Source organism: Petaurus breviceps, unplaced genomic scaffold, assembly GCF_028583685.1.
Source record: "Petaurus breviceps papuanus isolate PSGF00001 unplaced genomic scaffold, PetGlider_PUasm1.0 185, whole genome shotgun sequence".
In the NCBI taxonomy this organism is placed as follows: domain Eukaryota; kingdom Metazoa; phylum Chordata; class Mammalia; order Diprotodontia; family Petauridae; genus Petaurus; species Petaurus breviceps.
This window is the reverse complement of record NW_027185797.1, coordinates 12,204,940-12,222,082: the sequence shown is the minus strand read 5'-3', so window position 1 is coordinate 12,222,082 and position 17,143 is coordinate 12,204,940. Positions and strand designations below refer to the sequence as shown.

Sequence of the window (17,143 nt, the reverse complement as noted above, 5' to 3'; positions counted from 1 at the left end):
TCATTTTGTGGGTTCTGTAGGCTCCAAAGTTTGTTCAGAGTCTCCTTTTACATGGATTGGGGAAGGTGGAAGCTGGTGCCACATGGAGGTCCTGTTTCTTCTCTGCCATCTTGACTCCCCAACTTTATTTCTTAAATGAGTGTTACCTTTGTGTACCATCTCTCCTTGCATTTGGTAAGTAAGGCAAAGTATATGCTTACAAAAGTGCTTTTGGGGCTTTATTGGTATCCCTGTGATACCAATTAATATCTCTCTATAAAATTTTTATAATTATTGCTTTTAATTGGTTTCTACTGTTCACTATTCATTCTCATTTTTAAGTACTTATTTAATTAGTTCAAGATTGAGTCACTTCAACTTTAGGCCCTATTTTTTTTCATTATTATTCTTTACTCTAACTTTTTATTAATTCTGATCTGTCTGTTACATGGCTGATATAAGGATTATTACCATATCAATAATTATAAAAAATAGCTAGTATTTGCATAGTGTTTCAAGTTGCAAAGTACTTTAAAAATACATACTCATTTTATCCTCATAATAATCCTGGGAGAGAGGTACTATTCTTATTTCTGCCTTCCAAAGGAAAGAATAGAGGCCAAGAGAGGTTAAACTTGTTTAGGATTACATAGCCAACCAGTGTCAGGGTAGAATTTGAACCTAGGTCTTCCTGACTCTAGGTCCAGAGCTCTAGCCACCATAGCTTTAATACAAGCTTTTTTAATACACACCACTCTTTAATACAAGCATATGTATCCTAACGGTGCTTGTATTAAACCATGTAAATCTCTGCTCATTGTATGTACTAGGAGAAGGACCTGCTCAAAGAGACTATTGCAGTTTCTAATTGCTTCCTGCATTTATTAACATCTCTCCCCCTGTTTGCAGAATGCTATGGAAGTCTAAGGTACCGAATGTTGAGCAAATTCCATTCAAGGAGGAGAGGAAGTCAGAAGATGACAGTAAGTCTGAAAATTCCATATTCCAAAGAGAATCCACAGAGTTTCCAACAAGTGGAGTGTCCCAAAAAGCAGAAACAGGAACAACTCAGAACATCCCAGCCTTTCAAAGGTTAAGCCATGGGTTCAGAGCTCCTTACAGGCTCACCATTCCCTGCTCGTTATGCAACCAAGAACTTCGTCCATCTGAATTTTTTGCCCATAAGAGACAGCACAAAGCCATGGCTGTGATGGGCTACAAGTTGACAGATGGAGAAAAACCAGAAAGGCATAAGGTTATAGTACAGAGGCATTTTATAATCTCTACATTAATTGAAGCTTATTTGTACAATGAAAAAACCAGACAAAACATTGACAATGCTTGTGAGTTCCTTTGTAAGCAGCACATACCTTCCTATTACAAGGTTCTTAACAATTCTTTCAATAGCTCTGTGCACCTTAGGAAAACAGATAATCCACTAGTGAATGCTGTTGCCATCTGTGAAGACCAGAACAAGTCATGGAGACCAGTAATGGAAGACAGATATATCTTCCGGGACAGATATGGGAAGAAATCCAATGTGTGTTTTTTTGGCTTGTTTGATGGACACCATGGCTCTGTGGCAGCTGAAATCACTGCTGTAGAACTCCCTAAGTTTTTTCTGGACCAACTTACTCAATATGATCTTTCCTATAGGATATCCAAGGCAGAACAAAGATTTGTCCACTCTTTTGACACAGTGTTTAAGGAGGCTTACAAGAGACAAGAATACTTGTTTTCTTCACAAAAGAGAAATACTTCACCTTCAAAATATGATTATGAGTGGATCCATAGGGCCTTTGCTAAAGCTTTCTGGAGGACGGATAAAGTTTTGAAACTTGGGAGGAAGGAAGTATCCAGTTTCTACTGGAGTGGCTGTTCAGCAGTTGCGTGTTTACTGGAATGTGATGACCATTTTGGTAGTAGTACCTCTTGGCAAACTGCCAGTTTCACTGATGCTTCAGAAATGGAAATGGAAATGGGAGAAAAGAAGAGTTTTCAGCTTTCCAAACAATTTGAAAGCAACTTTGGAGTATTACACATTGCAAATGTTGGTAAGTAAGTCGCCCACTGATTGCCAAAAGTTGGCCTTATTTTATTTCTTAGTAGCAAAAAAAATGTTTTGTGAGGAAAGTAATACATGACTAATATATGCCAAATTCCAGTATTATTCAGTTCAATTCCACAAACATTTTTTAGTGACTTCTGAGAGTTGGGGCAGCTAGGTGGCACAGTGGATAGAGTGCTGGGGCTGGAGTCAGGAAGACTCATCTTCTTGAGTTCAAATTTGGCCTCAAATGCTTACTAGTTGTGTGATCATGGGCAAATCACTTAACCAGATTTGCCTCAGTTTCCTCATCTGTAAAATGAGCTGGAGAAGGAAATGGCAAACCACTCCAGGATCTTTACCAAGAAAACCCCAAATGGGATGATGAAGAGTCAGACACGACTAAGCCACAACAGCAGCGACAACAACTGAGAGTGGAGCATTATGCTGTGCCTTGGGAGACATGTAAGTTCTAGAGAGAAGACATGGTTTCTACCTCCAAGGAAGAAACTGTCTAGTAGGGGATGTAACAGACACAAATAAGAACACCACTAAATAATTCAAGATAAATGCATAAGAGGTGAAAGAAAAGAACTGTGAGAAGTCTGGGGAAAAGGTATTCTCTCCTGGAGTAAAGCAGTGAAGGCTTTCTAGAGAGCCAAAGTCTTGAACTGGATCATGGTTCAGTTTGGTTTGGTAGGTAGAGGGCAGAGAAGAGGAGAGCATTCCAGACAAAGGAAAGAGCACTGACATGGGATGTGTAGCGTGTTCAGGGAGACAAGGAGGAGTTTAGTTGGGTTGGACTACATAGAATATGTGGAGGGCAATCATTTAAGATAAAGTTGGAGAAGTTGGCATTGTGTTAGACCATGGAAAACAAAGGATGTATGAGGGAGTATCCATTTTCCTGGTTGGCCATGGAAGCCATTAAAGGGTTTTAAGCCGAGGAGCAGCATGGCCAGATCTCTACATAAAGCTATATGTAATAAGGAGAGGTATAGGATGATTTGTAAGGGGGTAGGGAGGAGGGTGGATTTGGGAAGATCAGGAGAGAGTACTCTTGTAGGGTAGTGGCAATGGAACTATGCAGGAGAGAAGAGAAGTCTAAGAGGATGTATATAGAGAACTGAAAGGATTTTGTAACGGATTAGAGATGTGAGGGAAAGACGTAGAGCAAGGGTGGGGAACCTGAGGCCTCAAGGCCACATGCAGCCCTCTAGGGCCTCAAGTGTAGCCCTTTGACTGAATCCAAACTCACAGCACAAATCATTTGGATTCAGTCAAAGGGCCTCACGTGAGTCCCTGGAGGGCCATGTGTGGCCTTCAGGTCACAGGTTCCCCACCCCTGACAGAAAGAATATCAAGGTTAGGAATTTGCAAGATGAGATGAATGGTGGAGCCAATGATAAGTAATAATAATAATAAATCAAGAGAAGAAGCAGAGTTAAGGGGAAATAGAACAATTTTTTTTTCCAAATATTTTATTTTTTCTAATTACATGTAAGCTTTTTTTTTAGTTTTGAGTTTTAAATTCTCTGCCTCCCTTACCTTTTTTTTTTTGAGGGGCAATTGGGGTTAAGTGACTTGCCCAAGGTCACATGGCTAGTTAAATGTTAATGTTAAATGTCTGAGGCCAGACTAGAACTCAGGTCCTCCTGACTCCAGGGCTGGTGCTCTATTCACTGCGCCACCTAGCCACCCTTCTCCCTTACCTTTTTTCCCCTCTCATTGAGAAGGCAAGCAATTTGATATGTTACACATATGTAGTCATACAAAACATTTCCATATTAGTCATGATGTTGCAAAAGAAAGTACAGAGCAAAAAAAATAACAAGAAAAATATGGAAAGTTATAAAAGTATGCTTTGATCTGCATTCAGACTCCATCATTTCCTTCTCTGGAACTGGATGGCCTTTTTCATCATGAGTCCTTCAAAATTGTATTGCTGAGAATAGCCGAGTTTTTCACAGTTGATAACCTTACAATATTCCTGCTACTGTGTAAAATGTTGTCTTGATTCTGCTCACTTCACTTTGCCTTTTCATCAGTTCACATAAGTCTTTCCAGGTTTTCCTGAAACCATCTTGCTCGTCATTTCTTATAGTACAATAGTATTCCAATTCCATCACAATCATATACCACAGCTTGTTCAGCCATTCCCCAATTGATGGACGTTTTCTCAGTTTCTAGTTTGACATTACAAGAGCTACTATCAATATTTTTGTGCACATAAGTCCTTTTCTTTTTTGTGTGATCTTTTTGGGATAGATCTAGTAGCAGCACTGCTGAGTCAAAGTTTATGCGCAGTTGTATGTTGAATTTGGTGGGCTGATAGGAGTTGCAAGTAGAAATGATATGTAGGCATTTGAAAATGTGGATGGGGAGCTAGATCAGGGCTGGAGGCAGAGATAGTCAAGTTATTTGGATAGATGATAGCTGAAGCCCTAGCAAGGAAGATTGCTAAGGGAAAGAGTATCAAGAGAAAAGAGAGAGGCTTGAAGATAACACTTTGGGATCTACCGATTTTAAGAGAACGGGAAAAAGAGAGAAAAGAAAGGAGAAAGAGGGGGGAGCTCAGAGAAGAAGCAGCACAACTACCAAGGAAGGAGAGAGTAACCAGTATCGGGGGTGAGGAGGAGAGGGTGGAGCGAACCATGTCAAAATCTGCAGAGTGATGGAAGACTGAAAAAAGGACAGTGGGTTTGGCAATGAGGATGTTTGGTGATCTTTGTTTTTCAAAGTTTTCAATAGTAATGGTTTCAATATTAAAGCCAGCACTTACGTAGCATTGTAAAGTTTGCAAAGCAATGAACACTTATTATCTTATTTGATCCTCATAACATCCATTGTGAGATATATGCAATTATTATTCCCTTTTACAGATAAAGAAATCAAGTGCAAAACGGGTTGCCCCTAGGACCATGAAGCAATTGTCTGATGGGAAAAGATTCAAACTCAGATCTTTCTAAATCCCAGTCCAGTAGGCTAACCACAATGCACTTAAGAGCATTGGTGGTAGAGGGTGCATATTGAGGTGATGGTGACAACAGGTGAAGAGAATATTTTAAAGAAATTTGGACCTAAAGGGGAGGAGGAAAATGGCCATAGGATAGACTGGTCAAGGGTAGGGTTTTTGTTTTATGTTTAATTTAAAAGATTGGAAAAACCTGAGAATGTTTCCAAGTAGGTGGGAATGAATGGATATTTAGGATTCATGAGAAGGAAAAGTGATAATTGGAGCTGAATCCTGAGATTAAGGGTATGGATGGGGTAAGAGACTGTACCTTAACAAGATGTTAGCAATAATAGAAATGAAGGCGGAAAGAAGGAGGGCAGTTCTGAGTCATCACTGACGTCTCCTCAATCTTCTCTGTGAAGCAGGGTGTAGGGGAGGTTGGGGAGAAAGGAATGTGGTGGACAAAAGATCAGCAATCAGTGAGACAAGTTGAAGGATATGAGCAACCTTGAGGGTTCAAGCATGAAAAAGAAAATGTAGATTTAATGCATAATAAATTGAAGTTGAGGAAAAGATAATCTCAGAAACAAGGGTTCTTAACCTTTTGTTTGTCATGGATCCCTGTGGCAGCCAGGTGAAACCTAGGGACTCCTCCAAATAATTGTTTATTGCCTATATTTGTAATAGAAGGAAAGGCTAACTTTTAGTTAGAGGTTAGATGTTATTTTTCCCTATTCAAGTTCATTGATCCCCTGAAATCTGTCCATGGCCCACACACCCATGTTAAGAATGTTTAATCTAAAATGTCTTTGGAACTTAACCAATCATTTTTTTTTTCCATTTAATTAACAACACAAGCCCACTGCTTCTTTTCAAGATAACTGAAACTTTGTTTCTTCTTTTTTTAATAGTTGTAAATTTAAAAATGCTTAATGTCTTGTTTTTACATAATTTTCAGTTCCAAAATACATTCCTTCCCATTTCCTTTGCCAAAAAGCACGACTGGTAACAAAGTTAAAAAAAAATAGAGAAAAACAGGTTGGCAAAACTAACCAAATCTTCTAGTTATGGGAGGGTCCCCACCCATAGTGCCCCACTTTTGCAAAGAAAAGAAAAAAGTTGGTCCCTTTGCTCATATCTCGTTTAGGACCCAAACTTCCTCATTTCTTAAGGAAACTGTAAGTCTAGTGGTTCAAATTGGCTTGCCCCTTTTGGTAACACAAATTAATCCTCCTAGGTCATGCTCACTATCTGGGGTAAATAACAGCAATGGCTTCCAACAGAAAAGATTTCATGGAAGCGGCAGCAGGATGTGTGGATCTAGAATAAGGAAGAACTGGGGCCACCATTCCATTTCTCATGGTTACTAGCTGTTTGACCTTGGGCAAGTTATTTTATCAATAAATATAAAATACTCAGTGTATAGTAGGTTTTGATAGATACAAAGACAAAACAGATCTGTCCTCAAAGAGCTCACATTCAAATAATCTGTATACATATTAATACATACAAAATACATATCAAGTAAATTGAAGGAGATTTATGGTCAGGGCAGGGAGGCACTAGCAGCTGGAATAAGGAGGGAAAGAAGAAAGGACTTTTGAAGGAGGTGGTGCTTGAGTTGAACTTTCTAGTAAGCTGGAAAGCCTAAGAGGCCTAGGTGAGAAGTAGCATATTCCATGAAGGTAGGGGTGGGGAGGGAACAGCCAGCTTGGCTGGGTTGTACAGTGCCAGAAGAGGGGTAATGAGTAGTAAGCCTAGAAAGGTCATTTGGACTACTTAATTAACAGGCCTGTTGTGAGGCCCAAAGATAATGCAAGTAAAATTTAAAGTAGTTCTTTGTACATGCCAATTACTATGATCAGGACATATGCTCTCTTATGATTTCTACTGCTATTAAAAGAAATAATAGGGAGCTAATTTTACCAATAAGTTCTCCAAACACATCATGCTAATAGTGTTTATTTCTGTAGTACTTAAAGGTGTATAGGGTGCCTGCCTTACAATAAACTCTTTAAATATATACAAGTAAGAGTAGTATTATCCTAATTTTCCAAATTCAGAAACTGAGTCCCAGAAAGTTAAAGTGAGTTTCCTAGTGTCACACATTGAAGTACTCAAACTCAGGGTCTTTGAACCCAGATTTATTGACTGAATCTAATGCTTCTTCCATTAACTGGGCCAAGTTGCCTTGTCATATGACACGCTAAATTGGATATATATTTTTTTAAATAAGGATTCAATCTATGATTTCATTGGTGGAGAGAGATTCCCAGATGAGAAAACTCCCTCTATCCCTGCAGGTTGGTACCCTCTGTTCCACTTATATAATCTTTTTGCCCCTCCTCTTTAACATTTATTTTAAAATGTTGAGTTCTCAATTTCTCCCCTATCCTCTCCTACTCACTGAAAAAAGGAAAAGAACCTGTATGTTTTAAAATGTTTGTAGCAGCTCTCTTTGAAGTGGCAAAGAACTGGAAATTGAGGGGATGTCCATCAGTTGGGGAATGGATGTGGTATATGATTGTGAGGGAACACCACTGTGCTCTAAGAAATAAGCAGGTTGATTAAAAAAATAGAAAGACTTGTACAAAACAACAAAAATTGAACAGAACCAAGAGAACATTGTATGTAGTAACAGCAATATGTGTGAAGAATAATTCTGAACAACTAAGCTATTCTAAGTATTGTCAACCCTCAAGTCACCTACAAAAGCTGTCAACCTCTAGAGAAAGAACCGATAAAATAGAAGTCTGCATAGTATTGTTTTACATATATTTATAAATCTGTGTCAAACGGTGGCCGCCTCTTGAGGTGAGGAGGGAGGGAGACACTTTAAAACTTAAAATGTAACAAAAGAAAATTAAATTAAAGGGAGAAAAGGTAAGTGATGATAACCACTATACTATACACGTGAAGTTATTCAAAACATATCCATATTGACTGTGTTGCAAAAAAAAAAAAAGCAAGAGGGGAAGGCTAAGTGGCACAGTGAATAGAGCACCAGCCTTGGAGTCAGGAGGACCTGAGTTCAAATGTGACCTCAGACACTTAACATTTATTAGCCGTCTGACCTTGGGCAAGTCATTTAACCCCAATCACCCTGCCTTCCTCCCTCCAAAAAAACAAAAGCAGGAATATATATAAAAAGAACAAAATATGCTTCAATCTGTACTGAGTTCATTGGTTTTCTTTCTGAAGGTAGATAGCATTTTTTATTATAAGTCCTTTGGAACTGTTGTAGACCATTATATTGATCACAGCTACTATAAGTTCTTTTTGTGGTGGCAAAGAATTGGAAATTGAGGGGATGCCCATCAATTGGTGAATCAATTGTGGCATATGATTATGAGGGAATACTATTGTATATAGATGTTATATATTGAATATATTACATATTGTTATAAGAAATGATGAAGACTATGCTTTCATAAAAACCTGTAAAGACACATATGAGCTGATGCAAAGTGAAATAAATAGAACCAGGAGGACATTGTACCCAGTAACAGCAATATTGTGATGATCAACCATGAATGGCTTAGCTATTCTCAGCAACACAATGATCCAGGACAACTGAAGGACTTGTGATGGAAAATGCTATCCACCTCCAGAGAAAGAACTGATGGAGTCTGAATGCAGACTGAAGCATACTTTTTTTTCTTAAAGCAATCGGGGTTAAGTAACTTGCTCAAGGTTACACAGCCAGTTATTTCTGGGTGTGGTGCTGAGTATCTGAGCCCAGATTTGATCCAGGTCATCCTGACACCGGAGCCAGTGCTCTTACTCGCTGAGCCACCTGGCTGCCCCTAAGCAACTGGGGTTAAGTAACTCGCTCAAGGTTACAAGGCCAGGTGTTTCTGGGTGGGTGCTAAGTGTCTGAGCCCGGGATTCGATCTCCAGGTCTTCTCAACACTGGAGTTGGTGCTCTTACTCGCTGTGCTACCTGGCTGCCCCATGAAGCATACTTTTAAAAAACTTTATTTTTAATTTTTTTCTTTCCCCCCTTTGGTCTGTGTCTCTTTCACAACGTGACTAATATGGAAATGGAGCATAGGATGCTCAGAGAAGACTAGTATCTCTGGTGTGAGGGCTTCTGAACCCTTTTCAGGGCTACTTTCCACCTTTGGTGTCCACCTGATTCACCCACTTCTTACCTGTGACTCCAAGAACTTGTAACATGCACAGCAACCAACCATACCCTAGTAGACCATTTTGGCAGACAGGCTAAACTAGGTTGAGGTTAACTGGGAAGCCTCAAACCCATGAGTGAGTTTGTGGGGTGTCTACACCAAACAAGTGAAGACTTCCCCTGGCAGAATAAGCAGATGAGAACAATTTGTTCCAAAGGCCATAAAGGTAGCCGAAGCATGCACTGTGGAGTGCTTAGGGCTTGGTTAGACATCAAAGACGCCAGGGTCATTCGCTGGCAGTTGTCTTAACTTTTGTCCTGCCACTGGACTTCAGTGACTGAAGAGTAAAGCTGATGACTTTGCACAAGTCTGTTTCACTTAAATACAATTTACGTGAGAGTCAGGACACCACTCACACCATTTTTACCTACCTCAGAGTCCTGTGGGACAGGCAAGTGACAAAGCAGCAGTTGCAGTTACACTGGAAACTGTAGTCACAACCCTGCACAGAGGTGGCCCAGGCCGCAGGGTCATCTTACTGGACTGGGGCAGCAGTAGGATTAGGGGCACCCTGGGTGTCTGAGCAGCACCCCCCCCCTTTTTTTCTGTTAACTGTCTTTATTTCAGAAGAAAAAAAAATCTTTGTAGAACTGAAGAGACCACCAAATGCCACTTGCAACACCCCCCCAAACTGCAAGGATGTACAATATATAGAGCAAAGGCAATACACATCACACCATGCCCAAGCAGAGACTGAAGCTGTGGCTGATCATAGACTGACCAAGGAAGAAAGATATCTAGTGTACAGAAGGCAACGTAGCACTTCTGCATCAGATTTGTGGTCACCAGTCCAAGCAGATCTTCTGGTGGTCATGTCATGGTCATGGCTGCGAGGTGGATAGTCTCCAAGAAGCTGCATTCAGATCACAGCAGGCAGTATTAGAAGTCACTAGTAACATCAGCTGTGCTACAGGCCTGCCTGGCTGGGCTGCTACCAAGTCAATGTCACTCAGGTTCCTAGTCAGCCAGACACCAGACACCAGCAGCAGTCCCAAATTAACAATCAGATTCCTCCAGAAGTCCTTCCAGTCGGTGGTGAAGTGTTAGGCGCCCTGCAGCCATTCCCCGATGCCCCCGGGGGCTCCAGTCCCTCCTCTGGAGGCCCCTGCAGGCAACACCACCTGAGGGGGCACAAGGATCCGCTGGCAGCCATCTCCCCCACCCCCACCCCCAGTAGCCCTTTTTAAGGACCACACTGCTCTTCTCCTGGCATGTGGAAGGGGCTAGCAAAGGTGCCTTAAAAACTGTCTGCTGGGGTGGCTAGGTGGCGCAGTGAACAGAATACCGGCCCTGGAGTCAGGAGAACCTGAGTGCAAAGCTAGCCTCAGACATTTAACACTTACTAGCTGTGTGACCTTGGGCAAGTCACTTAACCCCAACTGCCCTGCCCTCCCCACTCCAAAAAGAAAACAAACAAACAAACAAAAACCAAACTGTCTGCTTCACTCAACCCTGGCCTTCTAGCTGAGTCTGGCAGGAAACCTACCCTAAGGTTGAAACAACAACAACAAAAAAAGTACAAAAACTTTTGTGAAGATCTTTCCACTCACCATCAGTACATGGGATGTGTAAATGCTCACAGACAACACAAAATCTAGCAGACCTGAAAGACAAACAGGTCTTGTCGTGAGAGAATTCAGTAGGTATCATATTCAAATAGCAGCCTTGAGTGAAACAAGGCTGGCAAATGAAGGCCAGTTGATCAAAGCTGGAGCTGGATACATGTTTTTCTGGAGTGGCTTCATTGAAGGGGAATGCTGCGAAGTTGGTATAGGTTTTGCAATTAAAACTAATCTATTCCACAAGCTTGTATGCCTAGCAAAAGAAGTGAACAACAGACTCATGACAATGATTGTCACTTGCAGGAAAGTACCACGCCAGATCATCAGTATGTATGTTCCCACCATGACGTACCCTATATGAGGCTAAAGGAAAAACTTATTAAGACCTGGAGACCTTCATCATTAATGGACCAAAAGAGGAAAAGCTTATAATTCTGGGAGGCTTTAATGCTGCAGTAGGCACAGACTAGCAGACATGGCAAAGAGTCTGAGGGAGGTGTGGAGTCAGAAACAGCAACAGCAGTGATCACTTACTCCTGAAAAGTTGTGAAACTCATGACCTCATCACCAACACTGTCTTCCATTTACCTAAATGCAATAAAACTTTGTGGCTGCACCCTTGCAGCAAACATTGGCATTTAATAGACTGTGTCACTGTAAGAAGAGACAGGCAGAAAGTGAGAGTAAAAAGGAGACATATCCCACAGAGTGCTGGAATGATCAGAGACTTATCCTCACATTCAACAAAAGCAGGCCCCAAGGCAAGATGACTACCAGAGGACTTAATGTCTATAGATTTGAGCCTTTCTCCAAGTGTGAACAATTGGTTGCTAACTTGGAGGGAAAATTGATAAGGGAGGATGTTGAAAATAAGATTTCAGATTAAGAGATGAGTCCAGAAGCTTTTAGACTATACAGAAGTATTCTATCTATATATCATGAAACATTTCTTCAAGAGGAGGTTTCAACAGAACTGGACATAGAAAACAATGAGTACCATTGCAAAAAAATGAAATCCATGTTACCTTGATAGGAAATAATTGATTATTAATATGGAGTATCAGAACCAGCTGTCTGTAGGTAGTCATACTTGACTTGTTTAAACAAGTAGAAAAATAAGAACATCAGAATAAAGATGAGAAGTTGCAGTATGTAATTACAAAAGTTCTAATTGACCTACTCAAAGGAGTTATATTGAACAATGAAAACAGATAAAGGAAAGGACATGAAACAAAGCACTATATTAAGGAAGCCAAAAGTTTATCAGTTACCTGAGCCAGCAAACACTTCAGCTCCCTGCCAAACAGAAAGTGATGGTAGCCAAAGGCAACCCAAGTTTAAAATTAAAAAAAAATATTTTCAAAATCTTATCAATGAAGATAGAGGAAAATTTAGAGCATTATTGCCTGAGAAAAGTGATGAACAGCGGAAGGGAAAAATGAGATTGCAGAAAGCCTGACATAAGACTCTTTGACAGTAGAATCATCACATTTGGACTCACATCTCAGATCCTTATGCTATATGGAAAAGTGAAAATGGTACTAATGAAGATCACAATGAGGGAAAGAGCTGTGATAGAGCAGTAGATACAGAGGAAACCCATGCTGGAGGAGAAAGAACTTTGAAGGCATTTTTTTCCTCAATAAGAGGAATATATCAAATTACTTATGGGGGGGGGGGTGGAAATCACTATCTAAAAAGAGGGAAAAGATTAATGACTATTGAGTCATGTGCCATAAAATCCTTATGAGCATGACATATACATGTATGGAGCCTATCCAGATGAAAATAAAAATATTTCATTGTGGAATACATGTGAACCTAAATTCTCAAAAGAATTACTGGCTTGCAAAATTTTACTGTGGTTAGGCTTTTGCAAATGATTTTCTATATCAGATTACAACTTTATAGCCACACATTATTTGAAAAGTAGAAAATATAGGATCTCAATATGGTTTGAGATTTGATTACAGATGTCTGACTTGGATCACAATGCAGACTTAAAGGCTTTTCTCAAAGCATTTCCTACACGCATAAATGAACACTATATGATTGCTTGATGGACGTAACAAGGTCATTCAGTGATTGTTGACTGTTTTCATTCATGTCAAAGATGTTTGTCACTGAGGATGTGATGGAAAAGGGATTTCCTACAGAGGTTCAATTCCTCCAGATGCTCCTGTTTGCAGACTGACATCCGAGACCAAAGCAACGCAGATCTAGGGCTGAAAAGGATAGTAGTAATCTAGTTCAAAGCCTTCAACTCAGGGAAGATAAGTGATTTGCTTAGGGTCACACAGATAGCATCAGAAATGGAATTTGAACCCGTCTTCTGAATCCAGAGCCAGTGGCTCATAAGTTTAGAGCTGAAAGGGAACTCGGAGGTCATATACTCCAACTTTTTCATTATGGATGAGAAAAGTGGAATTCTGGGAGGTTAAAGTCCCTTGTCCAGTCACAAAGGTAGTAAACAAGACTTAGACAGGATTTCCTTAATGAGAACTGTCACCAATCAAGAATTAGTTGTAACAATCCAAAACGGGAAAATCCCAAGTAGAAAAGGAATGCTTATTTTGTCAACTAATAACCAGTTGGATGAGAGCCAATCATTGAGTTGGTAGAACAGTACATATTTCTTAAGATAATGAACTGGGACTAGGAGTAGGAAGAAAAGAGGCTGAATTTCACTAAGGAAACTGTGAAGCTGATTCAATGATCCCAAGGCAGTTCTTGAACAAAGGCTCCCTTTTAAATGGCATATAGATGTGAATTATGGAATACAAAAATTGCCAGAGTACAAATGCTACTCATCTGCAACTTAAAAGTTTTAAGTTATTTGGTTGCCCTGGGTGGTTGTGTAATTTGCTCATGACCAGAACCTAGTATGTTATAATCAGGCCTTACTGACTCAAAGGCCAGTTTTCTATCCACTATCGCACACTCTCAACATGTAACAAACAACTAATGCCCTTCTCTTCTAACACAAAAGACCTTTCTCCTGCCAGAGTTCTATTTCATCCATCCCAACATTCCTCAGTCTAACTTTCAGACTGACTTGCTACACTTACTGGGAACGTTACTAGACAGAGCCCTTGGCTAGCAGGAATCAGAGGGTCTCCATTCAAATCCTGGCTCTTCCACATACTTGGTATATTACTTTGGGCTTGTTTCCTTAGCTGTAAAATGATGGAACTGGGAGGACATGATCTCAAAGGCCCTTCTAAAGCTTAATATTCTAAGATTTAAAACTGTCTGAACTGTTAGATTAGATTTCTAACAGCAGATCATTCTGTTTTTTAGGAAAACAATTTACATGAAACTTTGCTAACAGCTAGTGACAATTTGACAGGCTAGCAATAAAAAAGTATTTTCATTAATTTCATTATATAAATGGCATATCTTGCCAGGGAGGCCAAGCTACTAGAAAAATATTTTGGGGTCAAATTTTTGTGTTCAGTTACATTAAATTCTGAATTAAAAGCAAAATTTTAAAATATGCTTAGCGATTCTTTACATTTATAAGTGTTTTCCAGTTTTCAGGGTGCTTTCAAGTATATTTAGTTTGTCACCTCCATTCCAATGACTTTCTCTAACTTCTGTTCATTTCAATGAAAGCTCTGCATACCATTAGTGACAGTTCCCATAAGCTAATAAAAGCATTCCAAAAATATTAAGATAATTTAATTTAAAAATCATTTAATGATCCTCTTTACAAAGTTTACATAAACAGGGGAAAATCTCAAAAATAACTGAAGCAATATTGTTGTCCCTCATTTTACAGAATCGTGATCCTGAAAAGGATGTAAATTAAAATTCAGAAACAGAAAAATCTGAATGCACCAAAACTCTTTCAAGGCATCCTGAAATATTTGAAGTTATTTAGTAATAGAAATAATTACTCCTCACTACTTTATATTCTCTTATGTTGGATTTTCTTAAAAAGTACATTTCATTTTCAATATGGATATTGCAGCTGATGTCTGTGAATATGGTAATGAACATTATCAGGCTGGAAATCTTTTAACAATTTTGTTCTCAGGGCAGCTAGGTGGCACAGTGAATAGAGAGCACCGGCCCTGGTGTCAGGAGGACCCAAGTTCAAATTCGGCTTCAGACAGTTAACACTTATACAAGTCGTGTGACCTTGGGCAAGTCACTTAACCCCAACTGCCCTGCCTTTCCCCCTCCAAAAAGCAAACAAAAGTTTTGTTCTCAAATGTTCTATTAATTTAACCAATTATTAAATGTGCCAAAACCATTAAAAAAATTACCTGCCATATACTAAGGATGACAAAGTCAGCTGGATTGTCAACAAAGCCATCAAGAGAAACAATCTATTTTATTGATCAGTAGCAAACTTAAGCTTTAGCTTTTACTCATAAAAACAGAGTTTTACACAGAATTAAATGCTGAAGCTACTACTTTAACCTTTGCTAATTAGCATCCTATCTATAAAAGGATTCTACTAAAATACGCATAAACCAATGTACTTTCTTGGATCTTTGTATGTATCAACATTACTAAAAAATCCTAAAATACTCAAAATTTTGGAGTGACAATATATTTTGAAAATTAGTGCTGGAAGAAACCTTAGCATTGAATGTGCCTTCTTTAAAAGGCATCAAAAATCAGTGACTTGTCTAAGATCCACAGCTGAGTAGTAGAGAAGTGAGGCTTGGAATCAAGACTACATGGTTGACAGAGAAGCTAAGTGGTGCAGTGGATAAAGCATCAACCATGGAGAGGAAGATCTGAGTTCAAATTCAACCTCAGAAACTTGACATTTACTAGTTGTATGATCCTGGGTAAGTCACTTTACCCTGACCGCCTTAAAAAACAAAACAAAACCCCAAACCAAAAAGATTACATGATTAAGTCCAGTGTTATTTCACCTATGTCACACTGCCACAATTTACCCAAGGGGAAAAAGCCAGAACACTAGACTTCTTATATGACTACTGACTCGTGTCATCACCTTAAACGTTGTAAAGTGCTTTACCTGGAATACTGTCTCATTTGATCCCAACAGCCACCTTGTACAAATTAAAATTATTATCCCCATTTTATATTTGAGTAAAGGAAGGTTCAGGTCATTTAAATGGCTCATCAAGCTGTGTAGGGCTGGAGATGGTAGGTAAGTCAGTCCAAGTTTTTCTGACTTCATTCTACTCACTACAATCATTCTCTCTTCATTCATGACTAAGAATCATATCTCAAAATTGGGGTTATTGTAAACACATTTTGAAAAGTTATGTTAGCCCTACTTCCTAGTATTAAGCAGTATTTTGATATTATTTACTTTGATAATATAAAAATTATTTGATTTTAAAAACAGCATGATGCACATAATGCTATATTTTGCTGCTATAAAATTGAATTACTTTTTTCTTTTAAAAAAAACTTTAGGTAATGTACACGTAGTCTTATGCAAAAGTGGGCAAGCCCATCTTCTTACCAAAGAACATACAACGCGAAGCCTAAGTGAAAGACACCGTGTATTAAGTGAAGGAGGAAAAATCAGCAGCAATGAACCAAATGGATTCACTGAAGGGATTGTGCAAATAACACGTGGGCTTGGGTTTCATGGAAATCCAAATCTGAGAAAGTCTGTTATTCCTGTACCCCAAACAATCTCTGTTCCTATAGATGATACGTGTCAATTCCTTATTGTTGCTACTACTGGACTTTGGGACGTTATAGATAAAAATGAAGCTGCAGCAATAGCAATGTCATTATTTAGCATATATGAGGAAATATATAAAACAACTAAGCGAGAAATGTACAGGCCACTCCAATACAGAGCACCTTTTTTACCTAGTATATCATCTTCAATTCTTAGTGTGCAAGACAGTAAAATCAAATTATTATACCGTAATACTTCAGCATTTCTTCAGAAAATGCCCAACCACAGCATGGGTGAAATTTCACAAGTAAGTAGCCAAAAAAGTAGTTCTCCAACTTCAGAAAGTTTGGGTAAACATAAAGCTTCAAAATCTAAGTTAAATAGTAAAACAGAAATTTCAAGTTCAAGACCTTTTTATTTGTATGGTGTTGAGGATAGTGATGAAACAGACAGCAGCACATCTTGTGAATCATCAAATTCAAGTATAGCAGACAAAGAAATAAACAGGAATTTCTTTGATTATGCAGCAGAATATGTAAGTCATGGACTTGTCAAAGCTGCTCTTACAGCAGGTTCTAGGGAGAACATTACTGTGCTGGTAATACTTCTCAATGGAATTGGCTATCAGCTATATGGAAGTGAAATCTGATCCACCTCTTCTGGACTAAAGAAGCATGTGCCATAAGAAAATACATGTACTGTATTTGTATAGTACTGCATAACCTTGCTTTCAATCATGTGTGTGTGTATGTCGGGGAAGGGGGTTGGTGAGGAGGAAGAGGGGAA

At 39.2% G+C, this 17,143-nt stretch overlaps 1 protein-coding gene across 1 annotated transcript; it reads left to right on the top strand.

Moving 5' to 3' along the window:
* The first annotated feature begins 889 nt into the window (after nucleotides 1–889).
* PP2D1 (protein phosphatase 2C like domain containing 1) lies at nucleotides 890–17,006 on the top strand. The gene is made up of 2 exons (XM_069088460.1): nucleotides 890–2,033; nucleotides 16,141–17,006. The coding sequence occupies exons 1-2, from the start codon at nucleotides 890–892 to the stop codon at nucleotides 17,004–17,006; spliced, it is 2,010 nt and encodes a 669-aa protein (XP_068944561.1).
* The last annotated feature ends 137 nt before the right edge of the window (nucleotides 17,007–17,143 follow it).